Raw genomic sequence first — 13,801 nt, 5'->3', positions numbered from 1 at the left:
CCAATTTTTCATTCATTTAATCAAGCATTCCTTAAATTTTGGTTCTTAATTGTGATGAACCTCATTTAAGGACATTGGTAGTCATCAAACTGTAAACACTGAAAATGAGAGAGAATGGGTTCTCTTGTAACCTGCTTAGGTAGTGGATGTTTTTTAAGTTTTGTATCCTGCATTCACTTCTCTAATTGCACTTGATACATTTTTTTTTTAATTTGTTTATTTTGAGAGAGTGACAGACTGTGCACACCCACGAGCTGGGAGGGCAGAGAGAGAGAATCTCAAGCAGGCTCTGCACTGTCAGTGCAGAGTCCTAGGCGGGGCTCAAACACACAAGCCTTGAGACCATGACCTGAGCTGAAGTCAAGAGTCAGACACTCAACCAGCTGAGCCACCCAGGGGCCCCTGTACTTGATACATTCTTATACCGGATAATTTCTACTAGCCTTTTCATTTAACCCTTGTGGATACTAGTGTACCTTTGGCCGTTGGGGCCTTTAAAAAAATTAAAAAAAATTTTTTTTTTTTCAGTCCCTGTCATGGCACTTAGTCAAGGTTCAGATTCATAAAGGAAGTTCAAAAACTGTTATGTTCATTATGTATGAGATAGTGTTTTAATTATCCTTGAGCTATATGGGGAGAAGTTCTGTTCTTTGCCTTTGAGAAGGTGGAAGCCCAGTTGGATGAAGAAGGGGTGTCTGTAGAACAACTAGAGACTGACAGGAGAGAGTAGGAGCCTGATGCTACATTGTGGAGGGAGACAGTAGCATGTCGCCTGCTGCTCATTCACCACAGTGCAATAGCACTGCGTCATCAGGAGTGTAAAATCAGTGTTTGCTTAAAATGGAGGACTGTATTAATAACAACTTTGCTGTTTTATTTTAAAGCAAAAATTGGAAAACCAAACACAAAAATGCAACAAAAGTGGATCTCTCTACTTAGCCAGAAGGATATATGTTAAAGCATCTGGTATATCTTTAAACATGACAATAGAGGGTTTTTCCCTAATCCATCTCCTTATTCTTTGGGAGAATATTTCATTTTCAAGAGGAAAATGTTCTACTTGACCATGTCTTTTGAAATGAGACAGGGTTTTGCATATTTCAAAGTAAAAATGTAACATCCCATTGAAACGTACCCTTTTAATTAAGTTTAAGTTCTTTCTGTTGTACTAGTTTTAATATTCTTGACCTCTTTAGTTATTTTTCAGCATTTATATAATCTTTTTTTTTTTTTAGATTATCCTATTTAAGATGAGGATTTGAGATTAGATTACTTTGTTTTTTCTGTGTCCTGCAGTCTTTCTAGGACTGTATGGTTGCTTCTGTAAGTCTTTATGCCAAAAGTCTGGGTTTAAGAAAATAACAAAATATTAGAATACAAGAGATTATAGTTTTCCAGTGTTTTCTGAGCTTTGCCTGTTCACTGTTGTGGGATTCTGTAATCTCAGTTTATGAAAACCCATTTAAATCGATTCTTTGCCAGATAATTTTCATATTTCAGGTAGATTCCTCATAGTGATTCTTACTTTTGTGAAACTTCTTGGCTGTTTTCAAATAGTCATGTAGTAATAAACGTAGGTTAAGTTACATTGCTATGATTTTCCATATGTAAGCTAATCAGCTTTGGTGTGTTTATGTTTTCCTTAAAATGGTTTCGGGATTTTCATTTAGTTTTTAAATCAATGGCAGTTTTTGTGAACACAAATTTTTCTAATATCCTTATTTTAGAAAAATGCGTGAGTATTTGTTTTATAGTCAGATTTGTTTCTGTTGTTTTTTCCAGAAGTTATATTTTAATACTCATACTTTATTTAATGGAATTACCTGTATTTTTTTAGACATGAGCCTACAGGTTTCATTAAGTCTAGAAAGTGATTTTGAGGTGTCAGGAGCTCTTTGCCTGGTCAAGGTTATTTCGTGTTTGGTGCTTTAAAAATCATGTGGGATGCAGCAGATGCTTACCAAAGTATAAGTTGGCTAATATTTGTATAATGACTTTTTTCTTTTCTTTACTAAAGCAGGAGTTTGTTTCATTATGAAAGACTTGAAATGCAAGGGAAAATAGGGACCTGATATGTGGGCATTACCCTATTTCAGTTCACCGTAGGCATTAAAGCTAAAGCTATTAATACGTGCTGCTTTTTTGAATAACCGTTGTCGGTTGACTATCTAGTGATGGCTGATATTTATTGAATAGCTATTTCCCTTCTTACCTTAAGTAATTGCCCGTGGCCAATTGAGAGTACATATGGAGTCACTTCAATGATTTTACTCTAAATTTTGCTCTAAAGCAGGATCAAACTCAAACTCCTTGAATGGAGTTGGAGTGTGACTAAAAACCAAAAAACAGAAGTCATTTGGGTGGTGGTGAGAGTCACCATTAAGTTCATAGGTCTGTTAAGGATGGGGCGTAGTCTGATTCTGTTAAAGAAAACATCAGCCTGAGAAGATAGCCTTAAACCATAACGTATTTTCTTTGTAAGAATTTAAGGCAAATAGAATATAAAGTATTTATAATACATCTTAGAACCTGTATGATACAGCATACCTAATGAGGTTTCTTTGCTTAATTATGTGAACAGTTTTTATCATGATAGTTTACATTTTTTAATTCTGTTAATTCTATTTTAAATACATCTTTAATACATCTTGTCTTAGTTAACATTTGAGTCCTTATTCCTGTATGTAGTCTTTGCCCTCACAGAGCTCAACTTAAATTTGCAAAGTTTTTTTAGTAGAGTTAGGGTACTATTCATTCAAAAATATTTGAGAGCCAGCTATATTTCATAATTAGAAGGTCCTTACCCCTAATTAGCTTAGTTTAGTGGGTGAGGCAGGAAAATCAACAAATTAATTATGCATAAAGTAAAATGGAAGCACAGAAGATGGAAATATTTGGAGAGATTAGTAAAATTGTATGTAATTTTTGTCCAAGGGCCATGTTCTTCTCTATACTAGTTTTATTTCATTTATTACTTAGTACTTTGAGTCTTTTGCTTTTCTCATATGTCTATTTGCTTTGCTGTGGCTTTTCTATTATTAAGGTGGACTTTAGGCATTGTCTAGTCTGAAATAATTTTTTTCTTTTCTAGAAGATAGAGCAGAGCCTAAAGAGGTTTAGTAAACTATAAGATCAAGAAGTCCAGCACTTCTTTAAGTATGGTTTCTGGACTAGCAGTCCTAAGTTTCACCTGAGAACTTACTGTAAATACACATTCTTAGGGGCCTCTCTAAACCTATTGAATTTCAGACTCTGTCTCAGCAGAATCCCAGCAGCCTGGGTCCCAGATGATTGTGAAGCATATGCTCATGTGTGAGAAGCGCTGTTGTAGTTCAGTGATTATCTGTGCCTCCTTCACCAAAGTCATGTTAATGATGTAAAATAAAGTAAGTAGGGGTGCCTGGGTGGCTCAGTCAGTTGAGCATCTGACCTCGGCTCAGGTTATGATCTCACCGCTAGTGGGTTCGAGCCCTGTGTGGAGCTCTGTGCTGACAGCTCAGAGCCTGGAGCCGGCTTCGGATTCTGTGTCTCCCTCTCTCTCTGCCCCTCCCCTGCTCATGCTCTGTCTCTCTCTGTCTCAAAAATAAATAAACGTTAAAACAGATTTTTTTTTAATAAAAAAAATAAAGTAAGTAAAAGACAAGGAGTACCAATGTAGCTGTATTGTGGTCATGCTGGAGTAAGAGCTCTGGCCTAGCATTGTGTCTTTAGTATTACTTTGCACACTTCTAAATTCCTCAACAGCAACTTGTTTAGTCTGTAATACTGATTCTGGCCCCCTAGTTTTAAAAAGTTCACAACCCTAATTTAAACCTCAAGTGGAGTAAATAAATCAACATATTTTCACAAAAGCTTCTTAGGTTTGTCTTCAGCTTTCCAAAAGACTGTCTCTAAATCATCCCTAGATTGTGGACTCCTTTGGAAAACTGATGAAAGTCATAACCCTTTTCTTCAGGAAAAAAAATATGTGTACACACCCGTACAGGATATTGTACATAATCTCAGAGATTTCATGGTCCTTCTTGGAGCTCATGCAGGTTAAAAAATGCCTAATTCTAATTTCTGCAAAGAGTTTTTCCCCTACTTTCCTGATTCTTCCCTTTTTCTGTGTTAGTCTTTTTTTTTTTTTTTTTTTGGAGAGTTAAAAATGGCCCGCCCTGACTCTCCTTCATATACAGACACTTATACAAACACCTACACACACTTAAATGGGTGGGGGTCACCACTGAAATTTTTATTTGTTTGTTTGTTTGTTTGTTTGTTTTTGGTGACTTAGGGGGCATGGGCCAGAGCTTGCTGTGGTAGTTCCCTATGTGTATTTGTTCAAGTACATTGAGGGTGTGTTGGGCAGAATAACAGTATAAATTCATTAAGCATTAAAGAATCAGATTCCTTCTAGTAAGCAAGTTGAGAGATTTAACATTTAGCAAACAAGACTCCCAGCTACACAAAAGACTTTGTTCTGGGACTTGATGAGGCAGGAAACTTGGAAGGTGGGAATATTGTCATCCTTTTCCTCCCTCCACCCCCTGCCTTTTTTGCAGGGTTTGGAGGGAAAGCAGATTTAGAAATGCAGAGACCAACATGTGAGAACTTCAGAGAGCAAGATTTGAATATAAGTATTCTAGGTGTTAGTCTTTGTTCTGATATTAATAGTTTCATTCTTTTGATTTTTATGGTATGAGATGTTTATGCATTTATTGTTGTGAAATTCTGACCAAGTCAAATAATGTGTACCCTGTTTGATAGATATTTAAAGTGTGGTGCCATTATGGGATTAATTCCTTTCCCCCAAAATATTTATTTTTCAAGTGCCAGTGTCTTCCTGGATATATGAGAAAAGTATAGAAGTTAAATAACAACTAAAACTGCTTCCTACGTGTATAACATTTCACAAATCTTTTTAAGTTGAGAGTGATAACAGTAGCAATTATTTTACTGTATTAATGCTGCCAGTGAAATAAGATTATTTTTGGTATGTGATTTTGGAGATCTTAAATGTAGCATTCTCTCCAATACAAGAGATATTATGGCTCATGAGATCTTTAGCTACTGATACTGTCTTGGGATGCAGACTGATAAGTAATATATTAATCAGATGTCCTCTTTTATGTAAGAAGGCTTAGATGGTATGGTATATTTATCATCAGTTTTTGAAAACTTGTATAGATCATATTGAGTCTATTTTTTTCTCTTCTTCTAGGATCGAAGTAGAATGTATGACAGTTTGAATATGCACTCTTTGGAAAACTCCCTTATTGATATTATGAGAGCAGAGCATGATCCTCTTAAGGGTAGGTGGCTTTTTCTTCTCTTGTATCACCCACCGCTTTGTCTCACCATTTTATGTAGGAAAATGAGCACTAAGTAGCACTTACGTTATCTATAAAATTGTACTATGTTTGTTAATAAAAACCTTTGTGAAATGTCATACTTTTTCCTTTGTAGCTTATATAGATACCTGCTGATTTATGCAGAGAGAAATGTAAACCTGTGTCTCTTGTTATTTAACAAACAGCCACTGTTTAGAGATATCTTGCAGTTTACCAGAGGTTGAAGAAAGGATCTAAAATTGTTTAGTTCAGGGGCACTTGGGTAGGTCACTGGGTTAAGTGTCGGACTCTTGATCTCAGTTCAGGTCTTGATCTCAGGGTCGTGAGTTCAAGCCCTGCACTGGGCTCCACGCTGGGTGTGGAGCCTACTTTAAACACAAATGAAAATGAATGAAGAATAAATACATAAATAAATCTGCATGCACCGTATTAGCTTCAGCCCACACACTTGAAAAAAAAATTATGAAGTAACTTTTCCAAAATTCTATCAAATGCAGAAATAAAAAAAAAATGCCTTGGAATATTTGTATTTACAGTTCACAGTGATTCCAACCTAAGATTGTCCTTTCCCCATTTTTCTTCTACCATCATAGGATTTTGAAAGGGGATATTTTATGGGAGCTTCTCTGAGGTTTCATACAAGTTGGGACGAATTAGGAAAAAGAGCCCCACTGATCCCACAGTATCAGCCTTACTGTTAACTGTATCTGAAGATATTCCATTAACATACTTGTTTTTATTTGTCTGTACATTACTTATTATTTTACATTTCTTTGTGCAATATATCTCCTTGCCTTTCAGTAGTAACAGTGAACATCTAGCAAACTGTGTGCACTTGGGTGATAAGAGATATGTCATTTATTGCTGCATAATAAATTATTCCACAATTTAGCAGCTTAAACAACAATAAATATTACCTCACAGAGTTCTACGGGTCGGGATTCAGGAGCAGCTTAACTGGTTAGTTCTGGCTCTCTGAATCAAAACCATGTGTTACTTGGTAATTTGTCCATATTTTTAATTCTATAAGGCCAAATAAGAATTCCCTTATAAGATTTTAGCCCAAAACTGTAGCACTTCAGTGTCGGCAGCAAGGTGGTGGCTTGAGGCTGTGTTGGCAATACTGGTCAGTTATCCAAACGGTTTGTTCTGTTTCTGGATTTTGTTAGTTTCTTATCTAATTCCCTTATTTTTAAGGGGCTTAAGAAGTTAAAGGGATCATCGTTAGTGATTGTTAGCAATGTGTGGGGATGGTAATTCTCCTCCTCAGAAACTAATAAAGATTATTATACTTTGGGATTTTGGGGGTTTTTTTGGCGGGGGGTGGGGGTGGGAGGGTTGGGTGGAGGGAGCTGCTTCTAACCAAAACCCAGTCTAGCTTTCCGAGTATCTGTATATGGGATCTTTTTCTCTTTCACTGTTATGCTGACAGTTCCAGTGGCATCTGTCTTCTATCCACTGTTTGATAATAGAATCCAGTAGTTTATGACTACGAAGAAGTTCCCTCTCTTTATTTCTTTGGTTTATGTAGAAATAAAACTCTTAGAAATTCTAATGTAAGATAAAGTCATCATCAGCTGTTACCAGCAAATAATGAAAAGGTTTTCATTGTCATTTCTCCCAGTCGTCTTTAAAAAGGCCTTTTAGGGGCGCCTGGGTGGCGCAGTCGGTTAAGCGTCCGACTTCAGCCAGGTCACGATCCCGCGGTCCGTGAGTTCGAGCCCCGCATCGGGCTCTGGGCTGATGGCTCAGAGCCTGGAGCCTGTTTCCGATTCTGTGTCTCCCTCTCTCTCTGCCCCTCCCCCGTTCATGCTCTGTCTCTCTCTGTCCCAAAAATAAATAAACGTTGAAAAAAAAAATTTAAAAAAATAAATAAATAAAAAGGCCTTTTAAAGATGTTAAGAGAAACCATTCTCATTTCAAGTTTTCTTTTTTTCTAAAGTCTATGTTATAATAAAACTGGAGAAGACTTTGAAAAAGAAAATGGAAGCAGCATAAGACCAAGAGGAATTTAATAATTAAAAAACAAATCTCAAGTGAAGGCAAAATTCTTTCGTTAGAATGGGAAGGGGAAAATGTGCTCAGTACCACCTTTAGGAATTATGGTAACAAATCTCTGTTCCTTTTTTTTTTTTTTTTTAAATGTTTATTTATTTATTTCAAGAGAGAGAGTGAGCAGGGGAGGGGCAGAAAGACAGGGAGAGAGAGAATCCCAAGCAGGCTCCCAAGAGCCTGACGTGGAGGTCAGTCCCACCAACCATGAGATCATGACCCGAGCTGAAATCAAGAGTCAGAGGTGTAACTAACTGAGCCACCCAGGCACCTCACAACTCTCTAATTGGGAGTGTTTTGTATCCTACATTTATTATGGTAGGAAAGAAAAGAAAAAAATAAATAAATAAAAACATTGAGAGATACCTCTATAGAGAAAGAAAGAAGACCGGTACTTGTGCATACTGCCATCAAATGGCTATCAAAACGGTCCTGATGCACCACGGCTACTACTGAAAGACTCTTCTTGTCTTACTAGTACAGACTTCACTGCCTTCTGGGACATCCTGTCATGTATCTTCCTCCTGGTACTCTGATCATTGCATGTTTTCTCTGGGCGGGACCTCGGTAAAATCTGCTAAAGCAAGGTTGTGGCAGAACAGAAGAAACCAATCTGTGGACATCCCCCGTTTGTCTAGTCCTTGTCTTCAGGGCAGCACTGCAGCCTGTGTCCCGTCTCTTCCATCTCATCTTTTCATTCCTTTTCAGAAAACTCTGTCCACTGTTTAATACAAGTTTAATACAGTCTTTTTTTTTTTTTTTTCAAAAAATAGAATTAATCTTACTTTATCCTTTTTAAATGTTTTCAAAGGTCAGCCATGTGCTTTGTCTTCCTTATGGGATCTAATGGAAAGGGAGTTGCAGTGTAAATTTTTTAATGAATTTCTTGTTTACCTTTCTATTAATGATGAAAGCTTCTAGAAAATTTTTCACATGAACTTAAGTGATAAGAGATTTTACTGTTATGTATTGCTGTATAACAAATTACTCCTAAGTTTAGCAGCTTAAAACAACAATAAACATTTATTGGCTCCACAATTTCTGTAGGTTAGAATTCAGGAGCAGTTTAGCTGCTTGGTTCTGGCTGAGGATTTCATGAGGTAGCAGTCATGTGAAGGCTTGACTGGGGCCGGATGTTCCTTTTCCAAGGTGACTCACTCATGTGGCTGGCAAGTTAGTACAGGCCGTTGGTAGGAGAACTCAGTTACTCACCATGTTGAGCTTTCCATGGGGTGTCCTCACAATATATTTTCTGGATGCCCCCCTCCCCATCCCCTCCCTGAGCAAAGATCCAGACTTGAGGTTAATGTTCAGGGTCTTCTGTGACCTAACTTCAGAAGTCTTACACCATCACTTCCATGGCATCCTACCAGTGACATAGGTCAGCCCTACTCAACTGGGGGGGGGAGGGGAGGGGGCCGCTACTCAAGAGATGTGAATACTAGGAGGCAAGCATAAGTGGAGGGTGTCACGGAGGCTGACTTCCACAGAGATAAAGGCAGAAACTATAAATTGGCATTCAGTTTTACTTTTCTAAAGGAAAAGAGAAACTACTCAAGGTAAGAGTTAATGTCAGTAGAAGAGAAACAGTCAAGCAGCTCTCTGGAATCCAAAGGAAGTCTGGCAGGTTACTGGTCTGAGAACTGACTGATTGTACTAACACCTCCCATCCCCAGTGAAGTCCAGAATACTTCACTTTACAGCTTGTTTCTATTTTCCCATTCTCCAGTGGTTTTTACAGGTCAGTAGGGGAACCTCTATTATTTACTGTTAAGGTTCTGTGAGTTAGCATAGCAGATAGGAAGGGTCTTGTCTCATGGGGGCTCTGCAGATGTGAAGTGACGGCAAACAAAGATGGAGTTATGGATGCACGTTAGTCCGTAGAGTGTGCCTACTTTTGTACCAGGCAGTGTCCAAGACCTTGGCTGTAATTGTGTAAAACAGATACAGTCTCTGTTCTTAAGGGATTTACAGCCTGCTAGAAAGAAGAGACCTTATAGTTATATGTATAATGTACATACATACGTGTGATATATTAATATAATGTTTATATACACATAATCTATAACCAGAGTGTTTGAAGTGCCATGGAGGGAGATGATAAGGTGCTTGGGTAGGTCATAAGTAAAGGGAGAGAGATACTTAATTCATCTGTGGAGTGAAGAAAGCTAAGACCTTAAGCTTGAACAGCACAAAGATGATAAACTACTGGCGGAAACTGTCAGCTAGACAGAGGGGCCGGGATGTATGGAAGAGCTTGTCACATTTGAGGAACTGAAAGCAGACAGTCCTGGCATAGCTCATTTAGGGCTACCTGATGCTGACTGGCTATAACTGGATATAACTGCTCAGCCCTAGGGAGCAGGTGCTGTCTTCTCCAGATCGTGAGCACTAACACACCGTTTTATGTTTTCCTTAGTATTCGTGACACTGATCTATTTTTATTTATTCTGCATTGGTTTCTTGCCGTTAACATCTCATTTTCTGATGACCGTCTTCATTCTTGGCCAATATTTTTCTTTTCAAAGGAAGAACAAATACAGATTCTTTTAATGCTTAAAGCAAATCATGCTTTGCCAACTGCAGTTTCGCAATTTTGCAGTTTTGTTTTTGCATACCCATATTAAATAATCTGTGATCTTGCTATGTATGTGTGGGTCAGTTCATTCTGCTTTAAACAAAAGAACAAGACGGTGATTATTGTTAAGCTCTCTATCCTCCCTGCCCTCAGCAATCTGCAAAAATGTCTTACTGTGTAAGCATTTTTACCAAAATTTGCTTATCCCCCTCCCCAAAAGGATAAGAGGAAAAAAGAAAAAATTAATTTCAGCTAAAAAAAAAAATGATTCGAAAACTGTGGATAGCAGTGCAGTTTAATATTACAGTTCTTGGAAGTATCCGCTTTAGAAATTCACAATGACTTTACCAGTGTTCCCTAAACAACTTAAAGGAATCAGGAAAAAGGATTTAGAGTAGGATTTTATGCCAACACATGTTTAAAAGTGGATGCCTTCAGAACTTTATTTACTATGTATTTTTGCGTCTAGCATCATTTTTATCACTTGACTGCTAAGCTCCTATTTTCCAAGACTCCTGAAGTAGAATCTGTGCTGTTTCACTGAGAAGATAAGGAATTACTTCTGTGTAAGGTGCTAAATGGTTGTGGTAGTACCGAATCAATTCTTGCCTCTTTTCTTCTACTCTTCTTTTCCCTCTGGTTCTCTTCAGCTGGCCGTAATGTAAATTTGTAGTACTAAGTCAGAAAATACCTTGTATAAATTTCCGAAAGTCTCTGGTGTGAGAATTTACATTTTTGAACCTAAGAAGTGTTGAGCTGGGCAGAAATTCTCAAACTCTGAGAGCATGTGTATCAGGCGGGTTTCAGGAGCCCAGTCCCAGAGATTGTGCCCTGCGGCCTGTGCAGAGAGCACACTTGGAGACACTCTGGAACAGGGGAACAAGATGAAAGAGATCTATTGGAAGTTGTAAACATTTTAATGACATTATTAAAACACAGCAAAGTGCAGAGTAAAACTAATACCAATCATCTATATGCCCCAGCAGTTCTGTTGATTCTCTTAAGCTCCTGGTACACTGCCTTCACTGATTTCTCTGGCAGAGTGGAAGGCATCCTTCAGAACAGATTTTACTTGTCTTCGGCCCACTTGTGTTTCCTGGAGTAAACTTTTCAGGAGTTCCAGAAAGTGCAAATCACGTATAATGACATGTCTTGAAAAAAAGATCATCAAAGAGGGATTGCTGTATATATGCTTTCAATCTTTAAAGAAAATGTTTCCTTTTTTTTTCTTTAATGTTTATTTATTTTGAGAGAAAGAGAGGACACACAAGTGGGGAGGGGCAGAGAGGGAAGGAGAGAGAGGATCCCAAGCAGGCTCCACACTGTCAGCGCAAAGCCCGATGCAGGGCTCGAACCCACGAGTCAGACACTCAACCGAGTGAGCCACCCCAGCATCCCCAAAATATTTCTTTTTAAAAAGGAGTCGAATTTGCGCGTACTTTCCCCTGGATTTCATTTGTTTTTATTTTTTCCTACAGACCACAGGCCTTGGTAAATAAGAAAAAAAATCATTAACTTTGAAAAAAATCATATTTATATCGAAGCCGTGCACATTTCATTATTTTGACGTTAAGAGATGCTTGCTGTTGATCCTTGTAATATGCCTTATACCTTAATACTTTACCCTTCAAACTACTCAGAATTGAATTCATCTCAAGAAAAGTACAACTTTCAAGATTTTAACTTTTGTTTTCTGTGAGAATGTCTGCAGATTAAAGAGGAAGTTGTGAAAATGTGGTTGTAAAAGTTCTTGTTTTAGAAAATTTACGTGAAGTATAGTATCATGAATAGAGATTTTTTAAGTTTTATTTATTTATATTTCTTTTCAGGTAGTTGCAACAATAAGTAGTTAGCAACAATATTATTAAATTTGAAAACAAATTGTTATTTCTTCAGGCAGTTTTGGCTGTTTATGCAATTTGAATTACAACAATATGCAGTTTTTCTTCTTTAAAACTAAAACCATTCAGAAACCACAGCGAATTTTCTTAAAATCACATTTATTTATTCAGAGCTTATATGGGTTTACTAAAAGCCTGTTTTCACCACAAATCTTCATTAAGACTTTAATTATGGGCTCATAACTCTTATTTTTAGGTTGAAAGTCAAGAAATACAACATTTTTCATATAGAATTTGTCACAGTAAAAGTGGGTACTTGGGATAATTAGGCCTATGAATTTTAGTTGCTTTTAGTATTTGAAGGGTATCGGAGAATCTCTAATGAAGGATTTCCCTCTAGAGTATAGGACTTTATCCTTTTTTAAATGTTTATTTTCTTATTACAAAAAAAGTAGTATGTGTTCATTAAAGAAAATTTGGGAAATCTGGAAGAATTTTTCAATCATCAGTTATTTCCACAAACTAAAATAACCAACCATGCTTGATATGTTGGTGTATAATTTTTTCTAATCTTTGTCTACTACATATAAGTTTAAAATATTTGCAATAGTCAAATCTTTTATCTTCCCTCAAACCTGGTTTGATATGTACCTGAGTTAAAAAGTCAAATAGCGCCATAAGGCTTCTATAACAAAAAATAGAAGTCTTCTCTCATTCTTTTCTCTTTGCTTCAGATTCCCATTCCTTAGAGGTAGGTAGCTAACTTTCAATGTTTTTTTTTAATGGATTCTTCATGTAATCGTTTGTTAATAATATGCTGAGGCTTCTAAATTTCCTACATTTTTGGTATTATCTGTTGACTGTGAACTTTGACTTGCCCATCCCCCAACACTTACCCTGCTCTGTCCTCTCCAAATGATTATAGGATCATTTTTGTTTAAATCAGGAAATGTATTGGGACGCCTGGGTTGCTCAGTTGGTTAAGCACCCAACTTCGGCTCAGGTCGTGATCTCACGGCTCGGCTCGTGAGTTGTAGCCCCGCGTTGGGCTCTATGCTGACAGCTTGGAGCCTGCTTCATGTTCTATGTCTCCCTCTCTCTTTCTGCCCCTCCCACACTCATGCTGTCTCTCTCTGTCTCTCAAAAATAAATAAACATTAAATCAAGAGGTGTTTTGCCATGAAAATGCAGATACTCATGGGTGAACCTCATCTGTTTTGTACTGTAATGTAACTTTTTTCTTCTTTTTCTTGGAATTAATCATTGTCTCTTTTGGTTTGATTGCTTTGTTATCTAAGTACTTGTCACTGATTCATCCCAAAATTTATCAATAGAACCCTGAAGCTTCCTTATACCTCTAAAAACATCAAATAATCTTAGATTGATTTTTTTTTTCCTGCTGTTGAAGGCATCCTTCTGCAGCCTTTCATAACTGTCACTGTGGGACTTCTAGAATGCTGAGAGTTCCTTTTCCTGTGGGATCCTTGTCCTGATCTCTATACTCTTTTCTTAGTGGTCTATACCTTTGTTTTATTGGGCCTGTTTTATAGTACCTTCCTTCAGGTGGGACATATATTTTAGATCTCATACGTATGAAAACGTGTTTATTCTACTATGTAAGATGATAGGCTGGTGTGGAATTACATGTTTGTAATTGCGAACACTGAAAGCATGCTTCATTGTCTTTTATCTCTCAAGGTTACCATAAGTGTATTACCATCATGATACCTGTTAATTTGTATGATCGATTGCCTTGTTTTGTGTTTTTAAAATTTTTGTCTTTCTTTCTGGAAGCTTTTAGGATATTTTCGTGCCTGCGGTTCTGAAATTTCATAATAACGAAGTATGGATCTTCTTATGTGTATGCATAGGGGAGCCCTGTCTTCCTTCCTTCCTTCCTTCCTTCCTTCCTTCCTTCCTTCCTTCCTTCCTTCCTTTTTTCCTTCCTTCCATTTCTTTATTTCCTTCACTGCACATCCATTGGGCCTTTTTAATTT

At 37.3% G+C, this 13,801-nt stretch overlaps 1 protein-coding gene across 10 annotated transcripts in view; it reads left to right on the top strand.

Annotated features, from left to right (window-relative positions):
* The window catches only part of CPEB2 (cytoplasmic polyadenylation element binding protein 2), a 73,311-nt gene that overhangs the window by 9,418 nt on the left and 50,092 nt on the right, over positions 1-13,801 (top strand). For all 10 annotated transcript variants that reach the window (XM_086705425.1, XM_086705424.1, XM_086705421.1 and 7 more), the window contains one exon: positions 5,204-5,294. In XM_086705425.1, coding sequence (XP_086561551.1) covers positions 5,204-5,294 — 91 coding nt within the window. The remainder of the gene's footprint in view (positions 1-5,203; positions 5,295-13,801) is intronic.

Source organism: Puma concolor, chromosome B1, assembly GCF_028749965.1.
Source record: "Puma concolor isolate L17-30 chromosome B1, mPumCon1.1.hap2, whole genome shotgun sequence".
Classification (NCBI taxonomy): domain Eukaryota; kingdom Metazoa; phylum Chordata; class Mammalia; order Carnivora; family Felidae; genus Puma; species Puma concolor.
This window is presented reverse-complemented; position numbering and strand designations above follow the sequence as displayed.